This window comes from Amborella trichopoda, chromosome 1 (assembly GCF_054954075.1).
Source record: "Amborella trichopoda isolate Santa Cruz 75 chromosome 1, AtrichopodaSantaCruz75HAP2 v2.0, whole genome shotgun sequence".
Classification (NCBI taxonomy): domain Eukaryota; kingdom Viridiplantae; phylum Streptophyta; class Magnoliopsida; order Amborellales; family Amborellaceae; genus Amborella; species Amborella trichopoda.
In genome coordinates this window covers 43,104,625-43,121,297 of record NC_142336.1, presented here as the reverse complement: position 1 = coordinate 43,121,297, position 16,673 = coordinate 43,104,625, and the positions used below count along the sequence as shown (strand labels likewise).

Here is a 16,673-nt window from a genome sequence, read left to right as displayed (position 1 = left end):
ACTTGGGTTGGCTACACGAATCTTATTCTGCCATTCTGCGCTACCAATGGTCATACCCTCAGTAAGACTATAAGTCCCCATATTTTTTTTCACTACTTCCATCCATTTCCTTTTGCTCCTTCCCTTAGCCCTTTTAGAGCCTTGCACTTGAACCAAATCGCACCTCCAAACCGGTGTTGTATTGGGCGTGCACAACACATGGCCAGTCCACCTAAGTCTACTTTCCCTTATCTCGTCGCCTACTAAAGGAATCCCTAAGCTCCTTAGAGTATATTCTCTGAATTCAATCCTTTCTTAACTTGCCACTCATCTATCTCAACATTCCCATCCCTATTACGCTCATCCTATGGCTATGTTGTTTGTTTCTTGACTGCGTAACATTTTCTCATAAAGCAGAGCTGGTCTCACAGCTGTCCTATAGAACTTCCCCTTCAATTTCATTAGAATGCGACAATCACATAGAACTCTGATTACACATATTCACAAATAAAACATAATGAAAATAAAAACCTGCTAAACAAATGCTCACAAATAAAATCGAAAATACACGTGTATAAGGTTCTAGTTTCAATAGGCACCCATGCTCACACAATAATCTAATCAACACGACTTATACACCTTTGAGCATCTAAAACGTCATGTCTTCCTGCATACCTTCATATTCACACAAGAGAATGGGCAACATGCTGAAACATGCACATATTTATCTCATATGGAAATGCACATCCACATCTTCAGGTGTTTTCATGGCTAGGCTCAGGTCTAGAGGCTCCTATGTCCTCTTTTTCGTGCTTTCAAGCATTTATTATTGTGCGTGCACACACCTAGAGAAGGGGGAATTTTCTATAGCTTGAGAGAATAAGACAGAGACACTCGTATACATACAAAACAAATAAATCATATTCAAATAGTAGTATGCGAAAGGAATGTACACCATGTTCCTCAGGAAGGAAATATATATTATGGTCTGACCATGTGTAGTGACTGCTCCGGCCCGCCCAATGTTCATTGTCCATTAACGGATGGATGGCACACCTCCTAAGGAGGACGTGAACAGCTTTCTTCGTAGGGCATCTGATCATTCGTCTCAGTAGATTACAAATATTATCATCCAAGGCTGACAAACAGAGCAATAGTTGACTTCAGGGAATTTTGGAGAAGGGGTAACCAAGCACTTCCGCAACAGTTATGGACATCAATAGAAACACAATATAACCATACTAGATGTATTTGAGGGTAAAATGTCACGACGTGCAAAGAATGAAATTTCAAATTTACAAGTTGATATTTAAGAGCAAGATGCATTCATTCAAAATAAAAGTCTAAACTCTGTTAACACCCAAAGTGCAAAATAAAGGAATACCACGTACCAATACCCACACGAGTCCCAACAGTTAATTCTGAAAAATCAATATTCCATTCGTTGAAAGGTAATAAGGGCCTGTTTTGTAACGTTGAAGAACCCAAAACTTTGTTCCAAGTTGCAACCATATCTTCTGTTGGCGCAAAGCCTGACGTCCTACTTTCCAGAGAATGTTGACTCCTACTGAACTCATGAGGAGATGAAGGTAAGGAAACTGTCTTCTGGTTGGAACTGAAATGATTCTTTGGAAAACTATATCTAGCAATCCTTTCACCAGATATTCCATCATGGCTCTTGAGTTGAAAGTTGGCTGCCTGAGGCATTAAAAAATCAGTTTGTGAACTAGATGTAAGATAATAAACATGATCAGCTGGGTAAAACCACAAATACAACATAAGCATATAAGGATTACAGGAAAAGCATTGCATAAAAGTTTTACATTGCAGATGAACAAATCAACACTTGCATGCCGAAATGATAATTTGAAATCCACTAATATTCACAGGATATTCACAGTTTTTACCAATCATGTCTTGCCAAATTCCAAAAATGATTTGTCAAAGAGATGTGCACTAAGCACTCCTATAATCCAGAAGATCAAAGGAAGCAGGTGTCATAACACAATGACGAAAGGAAACTCAAAAAAGCACGAAAAAACTCACAGCTGAGCTACAGCAGAGGAGTACATATATGAAATTGCAAAACAAAAAGTGGCAACAGCTGTGTCGCTACTCTGTCCAATTCATGTCAATACAGAAATGGAACACTGAAAAAGGATTTCTAGGGCCACGGATTAATTTCTAGCATTGCGAGTAGCTCAATCACAAATTTCCTCTTAGATAGCTCAATCCAATCCACATGGAGATTCCACCTCTTTGGCTTTCCTATTCCTCTCCTAATTCAAATTGAATTAGTTGTGGAGATCTGATGATATTTGTTTTTGTTTTCTGAAAGCTTTTTTGGATTGGATCTTCTAAAAAATTTGTTTTTGGGTTTCTTAAAAGAAAAGAACTTCTCAAGAGAGGAAACAAATCATAATCCTAATATAAGTTGATTTTAGGAAGATCTAATCCTAGTTAGACTAGAAGTCGATAGGGGTCAAAGATTCAAGGGATAATGGTTCTTAAATTCCATCCTAATCATGATGGCTGATCTTCAGAATAGATGGCTGAGATTTAATTATCTCTTCACCTCACAGACTACCTAGGATCCCTATGGTCAAAGTTGATCCTATTAGAAGATCGAGGCCATGAGGGCCTATATAAAGGGAGGCACTCCCCTTATTCCCACCAAGAAGTTTTTTCGAGCCTCTCTCTTTCCTTCTCTCGCCCCTCCATGCCCCTGTCTCTCTTCTCTTTCTCTCTCTAGTCCTTTCTCTCTATTTAGGGGTGCGATGCCACCCATAGGACACCTACAGTGGCACGACTGGCTAGGTGCTCCAGAGAAAGAACGTCCAACCCGGTTGTGTGCTTAGGGGATGGTGCCACATTGTGGCATACCCCGAAGTTAAAGGGTTAAAAAGAAACCCTAATTGTGTTCATGCTCTCAGTCCCATTTTTGTGAGAGGGTACTGCCATAGATGCTTCCAAATCTGGAGAACTTAAGCAGGGCCAAGGATCATGCGCCATGGGTTTGGTACCTAGGTATGAGGTGTGCTAATTCCTATAGGGTGAACCTAGGTAAAGTTCAGATAAGTCTTCCCAGCTTTATTTCTCAATTTATTTTCAGTTTATTGTTCTTAATTCCTATTTGTACTAGAATTCTTATTTGAGTGAGGATTCCTGTTTGAACTAGGATTCATATTCGATTTAGAATTCCTATTCTAATAGAATTCATTTAGTGAAGTAAAGTTTATTTTCTTTAAGATAGAGTTAAGATCCATAGGATTGTAGTGGATTTTATTTTTTGATTCCACTATGTATTTTGGCATTGTAAGTAGAATTACCTGATTGTTCATAAAGGAAAAAAAGAATTTTCTATTTTACACATCGGGAATCATACAAGCCACTCCTTTGAATTCCATCAACTAGCTTATGACAAATCAGGTCCTATGCTTTTTGCTTACGCAACTCACAAGGGAAAAACATGAATCGTGCCAGGTGTCCAGCATTGCATGTCAAAGGGATCCAACTGAAATTGTCTTGGCTTTTTTCCCCCTTTGAGCATTTCCCTTAGTAGGGACAATTTCAAAAACTCATGGAGAATATCTCACAAACATTGACACGTAGGATTTGGATGAGGCAGGGATATTGGTCATACGAGCTGTTATTGTGTGAGTTATGAAATATTTTTCATCCCTTGGTTTTTATAAGGTCCTCGAGCATTTTTTTGTGAGAAAACCGTTACCATGTGTTATCGTATTGTCCATTTTTAACATATTGCATGCACTAATACTAAGATTCTTGAATTATCTTTACTCAATAAAGGTATTGTTGTAACTTTTTGAAGGTTTTGTGGAACCTGAGGTATCAATATTGCGAAAAACTCTTGGGCCACATTTGGGATAAGGAAAATTGTTTTGCGACATTTTCGATCCACATTTATTGAAATCCCATTGTAACGTTCTCCTAGAAAATGTATGACTTATAATGAGTACCTAGCACACTCAATTTTTCTAAGAGACTGTGACTTAGAAGTACAGTGCTAGACCTATAGTTACCCGAATCGCGTACCAAGGTCGCAATTTGTACGGAACCGCGATTCTGCAGTTCCTAGGATGAAATATGAATCTAGAAGATAGGAACCATGGTTCCCAGTTTCATGGAACACATTCCAAATTATTATCTGAATCTTGATTCTTGGAAGGTTAGAATCTAGATTCCATATCACAAAATCCGCGATTCATAGTTGCACAACTATGAGATTCAATGTGTATGAGACTTTTTTTTTTTTTTTTTGTTGAGAAAGGTTAACTTCGTATAAAAGATAGAAATTTACAAAACGAGTAGAACTCAGATGGCATCCCACAAATTGGGTGCTCAGAGTACACTAAGACAGAGGAGAAGAAGATGGGAGAACATAGTAGGGGGGAGAGAGAGAGAGGAGAGGCACTTAGATAGAGAAGAAGAAGAAGGGAGAACATAGTAGGGGGTAGAGAGAGAGAGAGGAGCGAGGGGAAAAGAGCTACAATGAAAACAAAAAAGATTTCCAAACTTCTGGCTAGTCCTGAAAGGTATTAGAAAGGCCAAGCTTCTACAAAATTGCAAGCATGAGAGTCGTTGCAAGAGTTAGGTGGCGAGAGTATTCTGGTTTGCTATTGTGAGAGATAAACCTGAGGCGTAGCTCTAGGCTTAGGCTTCCAGCGTGAGCAATGAGGCATGTTGAGCACGAGATCTGTAACGGGGATGGGTCCTTGTATGGCATGGCAATGGTCCCAATGGATTTTTGGTGCGATCTGCGAAGTTGCCGAGGTTAGAAGAAAGGCTTCCTGAGGAGTACTCAAACTTGAGACCGTTTTTGAGACGAAGTGCGAGGTACAGCTGGATATGGCAGGTATCTACCTTGGGGGACTTACATTGGTAGTCATCTTAACAAAATATAAACGGGTGACCGCAAGGTTCCCTGCTACAGGCACAAAGACAGAGCAAGAAGAAGGCCAATAAAGAGAGAGGTAGGACAGGATGAAGCAAAGGAAGAGGGTAGTATAGCAGAAAGAGCTGCTGAGAGGGCAAGGAGAAGATGAGAGCGAAAGTAGGATAAAATAGGAGAGAGAAAAGCATTCTAAAAACCCCTAGCCTAAAAGAACAAGAAGAGAGAGAGGGCTGATCTAAGTAGCAAAAATACAATATTCCTCCCTCTATGGGAGAATTGGGCGAAGCATAGGTCGTTTAGAGATCTGTGGAGAGTGGGATAAACGCGGTTAAGGGGACAGGAGAGAGAAGAAGAGAGAGGTGTGTTGAGGGATAAAAGAGGTAAGCAAATGAGAGAAACTATAGACATAACTTCTTTTTTTTTTATAACGGGGGAGCTCTGAGTGGGGGGTAGGATTGAGCTATAAAAAGAGAGGAGAAGAAGGGTGGAAGCACATGTGTCAAGGATATGATAGCGTACGATCGTTGTGAGGCTCCTTCCTTCGCCAATCGGTCTACCTCACCATTGGTTTCTCGGTATATCAGTTTGAAAATTGGTGGAGGCGGTGAGCTGCAAAGGAAATAAATTTTTTCAAAGATTGAGTTCAGTATCCAAGGGGGTTGCGCTTGAATCAAAATTCATTATAACCCCTAGTGCACTTGTTTCCAAAGAACCCTTTTGAGGCCTTCTAACATTGCCTTTGCCTCCGAGTGGGTAGAGTCATGGTGACCTATAAATTTTGAGAAGGTCATAAGGGTAGAGGAAGAGTCTGATAAAACTCCACCAATGCCCGATGGGCCTGAGTTTCCTAAGGAGGACCCAGCAGTCTTGAGTTTCAAGTATCCCGGGGGGGAGGGGGTGGGTGTCCACTAGGGTCTAGGTCACTGTGTATGGGCTGAGAGTTTGAGGAGGCTGTCCCAGTTGTTTAGAAAGTTCAAAATTAGAGGAGTAGCAAAGATTGGGATATATTTTGACCAAGTGGAAATAAGGACAGTGATCGATTGGAAAATTGAATGGGTGGTTTTCGAGGTACCCCTGAAGGTTCTAGAGTTTCTCTTTAGCCACAGGCTCCAAAGTAGAGCCGAGACTGAGAGGTGCCACAGTTTTTTCCCATTCGATTAGAACGGGGGAAAAAGAAAGACAGAAATAGGTTGAGCAAATTTGAAGGACTGACCCAACGGAGCCCAAATAGATTTAGGAGGGAAGACCATAAACTCAAAGAGACCTTGCAATGGATGAAGAGGTGGGGGATTCACTCCTCTTCTTGAAGACACAAGACACAACGGTTGGGGAAGGAGTAGCCACGACGATGAAGCTGGTCCAAGGTAAGGGTTTTTCCCTAGAGCAAGACCCAGATAAAGGCCTGAACTTTGTGGGGAATTGGGAGAGACCAGCATTTGTTTAGGATAGGGCTAAGGGGCAAATTGGGTAGAAGGAAAGTGTAGAAAGAGGATACGGAAAAAGAACCCGAGGGAGAAGGGGACCAAATCAAAGGGTCTTGAGAAGAAAGGGAGCTGAAGATGGGGTGAAGGGTATGGAGAAGGGAGATGAGGGAGTTGGTCTCATTGTCTAGGAGGTCTCTCCTAAAAATTGGGGCCCATACCAAGTTAGAACCATTGAAAGTGACATAATCTGCGACCAAAGCTTCTTGGTCTTGAGCCAAAAGATATAGAGAGGGGTAGCCTTGAGACAAGGGGGTCGGACCTATCCAAAGGTTTGGCCAAAATTTGATGTGTAGACCATCGCCTAGTCTAATCCTAGTTTGGTATTGGAAATCCTGCTTAGTGGAAGAAATACCTTTCCAGGCACCTGATGACCTATGTGTAGGGGTTCTGGGTAGCCACTCTATTCCATGCATGCCATACTTTGCCTGGATAACCTGGTGGTCCTAAGGTTTTTAGTTCCTAAACCACCGAATTTCTTAAGAAGACAGACTTGATCCCAAGCTACTTGAGGGATTTTGTTAGTACCTTCCATACCAAACCACAGGAAGTTTCTCATTAGTTTTCTAAGCGGCGAATTACTAAGACAGGGACAAGAAAGAGAGACATGAAAAAAGTTGGAATGCTCACAAGAGTAGCCCTTATTAGGGTAATCCTTCCCCCAAAGGATAGGAAACGGCCCTTCCATGATGCTAGCTTCCACGCAAATTTTTGTATCAAGTTATCCCAAAGTTGTTTTCACGGGATACCTATGCAGAGAGGTAAGCCAAGACATGAGGAGGGGAGAATTTCAGTTTCGCAGCCTAGGCAGTGAGCTAAACTTTGAAGCTCCTGATTGTTTACATGGATTCCTAGCATCTTAGTCTTTGAGAGGTTAGCTTTCATACTAGACATGAGTTTGAAAGTTCAAGATAGCGTCAGAGACAGTCGAATTGGGATGGGTCTGCATCACAAAAAATTAAGGTATCATCTACGTAAAGTAGGTGAGAGATTGTTGGTCCTGCACATGAAGTTCTAAAGCCCGAGAGGTGACCTGTAGCATAGAGTCTGAAGATAGAGTTTGTGAGAATAACTCTCCAATGAGGGTGAAGAGAAAGGGTGAAAGGGGATCCCCTTGCCTAAGCCCTATGTTGGCATGGAAGAAACCTTCAAGTGCTCCATTTATGAGGATTGAGAAACAAGGGTTGGTTATGCAAGGTTTGATCTAATTTCTCCAACGGGAACCGAATCCCATTCGAGCATAAATCGTACCTAAAAGGTCCCAATCTACACTTTCATAAGCCTTTTCCCAATCAAGCTTTATTATGAGGCCTTTCTGAGCTGATGAGGATCTGGAATGAATGCCTTCATGGGCTGTTTGCGCACCATCTAGGACTTGTCTATTAGCCACAAAGGCGGATTGGGATGGAGAAATGATTTGACTAAGGACCTCTTGGAGGCGAGAAGCAAGCACCTTGGTGAGGATCTTATAAGAGGAATTGAGGAGACTGATAGGACGAAAGTCTTGTAGTCTATTGGCTCTTTCTAGTTTGGGTATCATTGCAAGGAAGGTGCAATTAAGCGCTTTGTTGATTCTACCCCTTAGGAAAAATTCTTCAAAAAAGGCTAGAATATCAGGTGATATAGTGTCCCAAAAGGACTGGTAAAAAGCTACAGGGAAGCCATCAGGTCTAGGGGCCATATCCTTTGGGAGCAGACACTACCTTACAGATTTCCTCTAATGTGAAAGGGCTTTCTAGAGAGGCTGAAACCTCATGGGAGATGGCTTGGAAAACTATATTACCTAGTACAAGTTGCTGACATGTTGGCTTTGAGAAGAGATTCCTAAAGTATCTGATGAAAAAGCGATTGATGTGTGATGATTGGGTAAAGGCTTGGAATCCTACTGTGATTTGGGTAATAGCATTGCCCTTGTGCCTAAAGCTTGCAGTTTTGTGGAATAAGGCAGTATTTCTATCGCCTTCTTTAAGCCACTTTATACGAGAACTTTGGAACCAATAAGTTTCTTCTTTTTTCAGGGTAAGAGAAAAATCAACTTTTGCTTGAAACTTGGAATGAATCTCCAGGGATGTGAGGGGTCGAGTTTCCGCTAAGGAATCTAGATCTGTGATGATGGTTGAGAAAGCTCTAATGTGGGCTTTGAAGTTTCTGGGAAGATCCTTACTCCATTGCTTCATATCGGCTTTGATAATTTGTAGCTTCCGGGTGACTCGATGCCCAGCCCATTCGGTTACATTGGAGGAGGACCAGATAGAAGAGAAAAGGGGTTTGAAGGAGGGCTCTTCCAACTAGAAGAGCTCAAATCTACAAGTTTGTTCGGGGTAAGGAGAGGGTGGGTGTCTAAAAGGATGGGCTTGTCGTCTGAAGTTGTTTTAGGTAGGACCCCAGAGAAGGTTCCAGGAAGCGAAGTCTCCCAAGATTGGTTACAAGGAAACAGTCTAATTTGGACATGATGGGGGCACATGAATAATTGGACCATGTAAAGGATGCTCAAGTTAGGGAAATGGGGGCCTACATAAACTTCATAGAAGTTTGTGTAGCCCCTCATTGATGCATTCAGATCCCCACAATAGGATTTCTCGTGGGGCAATTTGACTGTGTTGAAATCCCCAACCCCCCCCCAAAAGACAAGGCATATTCAGGGGAGGGCTTAAGGAGCTGAGCTCCTGCCACAAACTGGGCCTGAGTGCTGGGTGGTTAGGGCCATAGATTAAGGTGTCCTAAAAATAAAGCCATCTAAAATTCGGTTGAAATCAATAGAAACGGAGAATTCGAGGACTTGTAAAGAAAGACCCTGGAGGGTATTTGGATTCCAGATAATCCAAATACCCCTAGAAGCTCCCATGGATTCTCGCAACAAAGAGAGGTCCGGGGAGGGTAAGTTGGTCTCAAAGAGGGCTGAGACTGAAGGGTGACGGGAGGAAACCAAGGGGCGGACAGCACACCTCTAGGCATGGCTACCAAGTCCTCTGAAGTTGCAACAAAGGACCTTCATCAGGGGGAATTTGGGTGGCGGTGGGCCTTTCTACCAGACCTCCTTTTGGTTGGGCTAAGAGGGAGGATCGAGGTGAGGGAGATAAGCTTAGATGGTTTCCTAGGTGAGTCATAAATAACCCAGGAACGTAATTAAGAAAGCCCCCTAGACTAGACCCTATAGAGGAAATGGGAGAGAAGCTTACCTTGGAGAAGCTTGCCACCTCCCTCAGGTGATCCGTTAAATCTTCTATATTTCCCGGAAAAGCAAGGCCAATATCTTCAATCATTTCTTCCATGAAAGGAGCGTTTTTGTCTATTCTCTCCAGTTCCCTAGAGTCTGCCGACGCTGAAGATTGGAGTCGGAGTTGAACTTGGACTCTAAGTCTATGCCGAAAAGAGGATAAGGAATCGGAACTCCAGGAGGGAAAGACTGTAAGGGGGCAACTGATAAAGGGTGAAGATATGTGGTGGTAGTGTCCGAATTTGTGAGGGGGAAGAAGTGGTTCAATGGGAGTATGCATGGGGGTAGTCGGCACCGTCATCTGGGACTACATTTAGCGCAAATCGCATTTCTTGGGGTATGGGGACGAGCTCATCCAAGTTGGTGTATCGTAAGCCTGTGCCCGGAGGATCTGGAAGAGTGGTGACAAATGGGTTGTTGTGAGTTGGATTATCCCGTGAGGATTCTGAGACTACGAAGAGTGCGGGGGTCAGGAAGGAACCTGGTTGGGGGGATGGAAACCCGGGTAATGGGTGTGCAAGGGGCGAACAATTGTGTTTATCGTTCGGAGGGCTGACTGCCCGAGAGGAGAGTAAGGAGTGGGAGAACGCCAATAAGTAGATTATTTACCAAGAGGTGGTTGGCTAAAAAACGATCTGGGTTGTGTGCGAGGGGAAGGTGAGTGGTGGTGTCGATACCACCCTGGGTAGGTTGGTTTTTGTTCTTGATGGCAAGGCATTTGAGGAGAAAAGGAGGAGTTAGAGGGTTCTGAAGGTTGGGGTTTTCAGTGATAGACAGAGAGGTTGTGGGGAAAGAAAGGGTGTTGGGAAGTAGCGGCGATAGGGGCTTAGGATTGGGAACCATAGAGAGCGAGAGGGAGGGAAGCGAATGGTTTTGAGAGGCGACAGTGGTACCGAGGATGGCTCCATTGATTGCCGGTGGTGGTACCAAGAAGTGTGACGAGGAGTTAGGGGTGGAGAACGAAGGTGGAGTTAAGAGAAAGAAATTTGAGGGGTAGGTGATAGAAGGCTTCCTCGGGAGCTAGGGGATTTGATCTAGACGTCACACTGAAGGTAGAGGGGGGCGGGGAGGGGGAGGTTGCAAAGGCTGCTGGTCATTTATGGTTGAAGGCCCAAGGAGGTGATGTGTCACATGGGCAGGAAAAGACGGCGGATGATGTGCCAGTGCTTGACATGTGGAAGTAGAGGTTACTAGGTTAAAGGCGCCAACATTAAAACGTTGTGGTGATGGGGCGCCTGGCTCTTGTGCATGAGAGGGATTATGATGCCCTTTTTGCCTCGTAGATCGCCCATCATTAATGAGGGAGGATGACGATGTAGCCATTGACGACACATACACAGGGGAAGGACACCCAGCATTTAAGGTTTCTTTGAGTGGAGCGCAAATATCGAAATACTCATGGGGATGGAAAAATCTTTTGATGGGAATCGATGAGGTGCGGGTAGGGGGTTGACCAATGGAAACTAGGGCTTTAGAGGAGCGTCTATCTTGAGAAATGATGGGGTGTGTTTTCCGATGAGAAAGGTCGGCGGGAGGATGATTGTTTTGCAGATCTGGATTGTGGTCATGGGAGTATAGAGGGTTCAAGGAGTTTGAAGAAACCGGATTATGGTTTGGACCACGGTTTCTTCGATTGACTGTAGTCCACCCTTAATGGTCAGGGGCAGAACATTCATGGCAGGTGAGACCCTCAACTGAGACAGAGATGGCGTAGGTGAAAGTGAAGCCATTACTGTGCAAAGACAGCGAAGTAGTGATGAAATCTGCTGAAGCCAGAGCGATGAGAAGGACAATCTTACCTAGGGGGAGAGACCCTAAAGATTTCCAGTGGACTGAGAGAAATTGTCCACAACTATATCCAAAAGATTTGAAGATGGAATTAGTGCATAGGTGTAGGGGGATACCTTCCAATGTGATCCAAAACTTACGATCCTTGAGAGCTCCGTGGGATTGATACCAGTGTTGCAGGGAAAGAAGACCTCCTTTGAATCTAAGATTTGGAATTAGGGGCAAATACAGGTGTACGATTAACTGGCAAGGAAATGAGGTATCTATCGTTGTGGAGGAGCCTGTAGACAACATGACGGTTATTGAAGGTGTGTTGTAGCCAATGATTAATACCTTTAACATCATTCATGTGCGGTTGGAAGGTTCTGATGAGGGAGTCTCTAAAGAGGCCAAACATTCTGATATTTCATGGGGTGGAAAAAGCCAGATGTGGGGAGATAAATTAATGAAGGATACATGATGTACTAGGTGGACATTTGGAAAAGTGGCTGTTTCTCGGGGTTGAGCAGGATGGTTTGATGGGGCAGATGTTGTCACTTGGGCGAAACTTTTGGGTTGAGTTGTTGAGGGATGTGGCTGGACTGGTGGCGAATGGGGATATTGTGGCTGAGGAGAGGTATTTGGGAATATTTGGGGCTGAACTATATGAAGGTTCCTTTCGATGGCCTATAGTTCTGTAAAGGTTCGGGTTTATTGGGTTTTTGGGGGAAGGAAAAGGCTTAGATAGGTGAGGGGACGTGGTGGAAAAGGTTTGTTGAGTGCGATAGGTGTGGTCATGGGAGCCAGGATTTATGTGGATCCTGAAAGAGTGGGGTTGCTGGTGGTGGTATTGGTTGAGAGGGGTACATTGGTGGCGAGAGGGAGGTCTGGGGTATCTTGGTGGGTATGCCTTGAAGGCCTGGTTATGCCGGTTTTTTGAGGAGTATGGTGGCTGGTTAAGGTTAGGTCTGGAATTTCTCTTTGTTACCTGCTGAGAGTGATGACTAATACAGAAGGGCATTGATGTTAGTAGGTAGAGGGATGCTGATGTCTTGAATGTTGTAGTGGGTGGCCCTTGAAGGCCAGGTGGAGACTGCCGAAGTGTCGCTGTAGTAAATGGTGGTGGTTGCGACAGTCATGGGGAGCACCCATTTCCTGTATCATTGGAACTTGAGACGTTTTACCTTGAAGATTTTAGAAGTAGTATCGAAGACTCACTTCTCGTCTCTGAGGTGCAAAAATACGTGTAAGAGACATTGATTCAAATTTTTTAGGAATCGTGAATCCATGTTGTTTGGATGTGAGTTCCACATCATCAAAGGTGCAGTTCTTGGATGCACACATTGAATCAAGTTCTAATGACATGAAATCTTGATTCAAATGTAAATGTTGAGTGAAATACATTTATAAATTGTATGTTGCAGAAGGAGCTCCAAGAATTGATTCTATGTTACTGGAGGAGTTCCAGGAACCCGTTTGTATCATGTTACAATTTTGTACAAGGTTAAATACCCCATGATTTGGGTTTCACGACTGTGACGTTGTGAGGGCCAAAAAGCCTTAATAAATTTTCGAGATGAATCCATGTCCAATAATCTCTGGCAAGTTACCCAACAAATTTATCAATCTATTAATCACAAAGTGGATGGCAGTCCCACCTCATGGTAAGACATTTGGGTGGCAGCCCCACCTCAAGGTAAGACGTACATATTGGATGCTCGCAATAACCAAATGCTTATTATTGATCATTTACTGTATGTAGTAAAGGATTATGTGGGGCATGTATGGTGGTTGATGAATAAAATGCTTATAATTCGTTTTCTTATTGTATATTTGGTGGGGCATGGACTGAAACCCCTAAAAAAAAAAAAAAAAAACAGAAAAGGAAATGGGTTAACGGCAATCGAAATTCATGGCAGTTATGGAAGTTATGGTATCTACTTCACTTTACATAGCTAATCTGGGTCAAGCTATGGTATCATCTATGTCTATCCCCAATCATCTATGTAAAACTTAATATCGGTTCTTGCAAAATACTTCTATCCTAGACCGGAGGGTGCACGATTCCTGAATTGTACAAATCTTGATTCCCAATTAATGGGGACAAAAATTCTAGTAATACAGGTATCACGACTCCTATTTTGCCATATTTGATTCCGAAAGACATTGAATGGTGTGGTATCATATGCGATTCCTGAAAGGTAGGAGACCCGATTCCAACATGATAGGATACCGATTCCTACAAATAAGAATCACGGTTTCCATTTTATTGGATCACGATTCCGATTATTGGGAATCACGCCTCCAATGGTTTTCATTATAAGGATGGCAATTTTGAGATTAGGAATCATCTGGCACATGCGATTCCACGATTTTAATTCTTGAAACGAATTGGAATTACAGGCATTTCCAATAACTATATTCTGACCTTGCTGCTACAATGTAATGCAAGAGTGTGCTTTCCAAGAAAGTAACTATCTTGGAATTTCTTGTTTAGGAATATGGGTTTCAGATTTTGTTATCTTAAGGAGATACATTTGGCACATGTTTCGCAAGTTAATCATCTAAGATGACTATTAGAGTAACTCATATAACAACTTGTCGTCCCCAAAACTAGGCCACCTAATGTTGGACAACACCTGCATTTCTTCTACTAATTTTTCAAAAAGATGCCCATACAGGAATATAACATTTAGGAAAAAGCTCGTTTACCAAAAATCCCCTCTATCTCAAATTTCTCTATTTACACATCCGAGTCCCATACAACACAGATTGTTACGAGTCTTAAGAAAATCCAAAAATTTTTAACCAACACAAAAGTAACTTAAAAAGATCTCCAAATAAAAAACTTGCTAGTTGACTAACAAAAAGACCCAACCCTAAATTCCCACTTCATCACCCATAGTCAATATCTTTTCATATGATAGCCTCATGACCATTGACTTTACTAGGAGGGAAATCAAATACCTCCCACACTGAGCATTTAAATGAGATGTCATAAATACATATACTTCCCAAGTGCCCATCTTTGGTGTTCAACACAAGGACCTTAGACCCCGAATTGAAACACCAAAGTGCATCCCTTGTGCTTGCTGCCATCAACAGGAAGCACACACATGCACACATTTCAATTACTTCTCAGGTATTATTATTACCGCTTTCAAACCCATAATACCTTTACAAGCCATAACTTTCCGTACTTACAACCTTTCATGTTTACCAGTACACTTTTCTGTAGAACCTATGTTAGAAGGCTTATGATTAAAGTTTGCTCACTTTCATGAATTCTTTCGCTATAAATATGGTTATTGTTGTTTGTGTGGTTGGTGCACACTAGGATTTGTATTTCAAAAATTTTCAGCGTCCTTTTTTTATTTGCCCTTATCACACACAAAACCTTGAATGTACAATCCCCTTTTCTCCTCTGATAAATACAAAAAAGAAAAGAAAACAACACCCTAGGCTAGCTTTGCTGCCAAGTTCAAGACAGCCATGAAAGTATACACAAAATCAGTGTCATGGAAGGTAGGATTCTGTACAAAATAGCCAGGGCACCTTCGTACTTAACCTCCATATCCCCCAAACTATCCATGGTAATTCTCTGAGATTTTACAGGAACAATACACTCACAACCAAAGAAATCAGGCATACACTGCACCAGGGAAAGTCGTTGAAACAAAGAAAACTGCGGCCTTGAACACAGCGGATTTCTGAAGTCGAAAAGAGCAAATAGGTTTTCTGTTTAAGGTCACCCCTTAGGACTTCTTAAACCCCTTATTGTTTCCCAAGACCAATGGCGCATCTGGATCAAACGCAAATATCCCCTATTCAAGGATTTTGAGTTTGATTTGAAGAGGTACATGTTGATCGAAGAAAAAGAAATGAAAGTAATAAATCAATCACAATAAATTTCTTATACATTCTTATTTTGAAATCAATCACAACTAATTTCTTACACATTCTTATTTTGAAATCAATCAAAATCTCTACACAAAAGGTTTCTTAAAATATCAAGTCAACATAAAGCATAATTGTCATTTTTCAATTTAAGAAAGTTTAGAGGAGGTGGGGTGCACCACCCATAGGGTGGCAATGTGGACCCCATGCCCCATAATATAGCATGCCCAATGTACCCAATGTGCCCTAATGTGCCCCCAAATACTTTAAACATAACTTCAGGTAATAAAATACCAGCTCACATGCATGGTACAAAGAATTAGTCGATATTGAAACTACTTCTAGTTCTGGGATCTCGGAACTATCAAGAAAACAATTTACCACATACCCCATTGCATCCCAAAACACACCTTTTGATATTATTCGCACCACACATGCTGCACCAATAAAATTACATTCTCTCTTCAATTACACATATTCGGCCACCTGAGTTCGAATCCATTTCTTTCAGTATAATAATGATGTCCCTGGCACAAATGCAAATGCAACTCATATCGGACCAAGGAGTCTTGCGCCTTACACAAGCACAACATGCAATGTGGGCTTAGAAGAAGTCAGGTTTCAGGGCATAAATTTGAGAATACCCTACTGCATTAGCAGTCCAGAAAAGTTCTGATCTTCTGAGCTTTAAAGCAAAATTTCAAGGTTGAAAATGCATCTAGGATTTAGATGATGTGGTTGCTTTTACAAATACAAGAGGGACACGGTTGTGACAGGCAAGAAAGATGATGGGTTTGGGAGTTTGATGTTAGGTTTTGGAAAAGACAATTTTGAGGTGATAAGTTAGATTAATGATATATGGGTAAAGGAACGAGAGCAGCCTGGATAATGGGATGGTGTTGTTGGATTTTTGATGGAGATCAAAGCACAAGTAACCATGAGTATTTTCTATGGGAGCGACATATTCCTCTTAATTTTCACTCATATTTGAACGATGAAAACCCTAGGAGGGCTTCCAAGAAGAACAAGAAGAGCAAGAAATAGTTTTGGTATTTTATTAGCTTTTAAGGCTATTTTAGAATTTATTTATTTATTTATTTCATTGCTGGACCAGTTAAGGACTTTTTAGATATTTTAATTAAAGTTAGGGAGTTTAGTTTCAAGTTATATTTAAGTTAGGATCTTTTGGTCAAAAGTTAAATTTTATGGACAAATATTATCCAAAAAAATAATTTTAAATATAAATAAGGGCATGGATGGGCTGGAGAGTCATTCATGTATTCCTCTTTAAAAAACGAAAGACTTTGTCTTGTAAAAGAAACCTAAGGATTGAGCCCTAAGTAGGAGTAAACCCTAGGGCAAAATTATGTGTTTCTTGCTGATTTTTCTTGGTTTCTTCAAGTTCTCCTACATCAAA

The 16,673-nt window shown here is 41.9% G+C and overlaps 1 protein-coding gene across 25 annotated transcripts in view; it reads right to left on the bottom strand.

The window, feature by feature from the left end:
• The window catches only part of LOC18442125 (uncharacterized), a 90,872-nt gene that overhangs the window by 17,300 nt on the left and 56,899 nt on the right, over nt 1–16,673 (bottom strand). For 18 of the 25 annotated variants that reach the window (XR_016055279.1, XR_016055260.1, XR_016055275.1 and 15 more), the window contains one exon: nt 1,371–1,677. Coding sequence is in view for 12 of the 25 variants with exons in the window: in XM_088866307.1 (XP_088722433.1) it covers nt 1,371–1,677 (307 nt within the window). In the remaining 13 variants the exon portion in view is untranslated. Of the gene's footprint in view, nt 1–972; nt 1,118–1,370; nt 1,678–16,673 lie in introns of all 25 variants that reach the window. The other 7 variants (XR_016055255.1, XR_016055253.1, XR_016055258.1 and 4 more) reach the window with 1 other exon arrangement.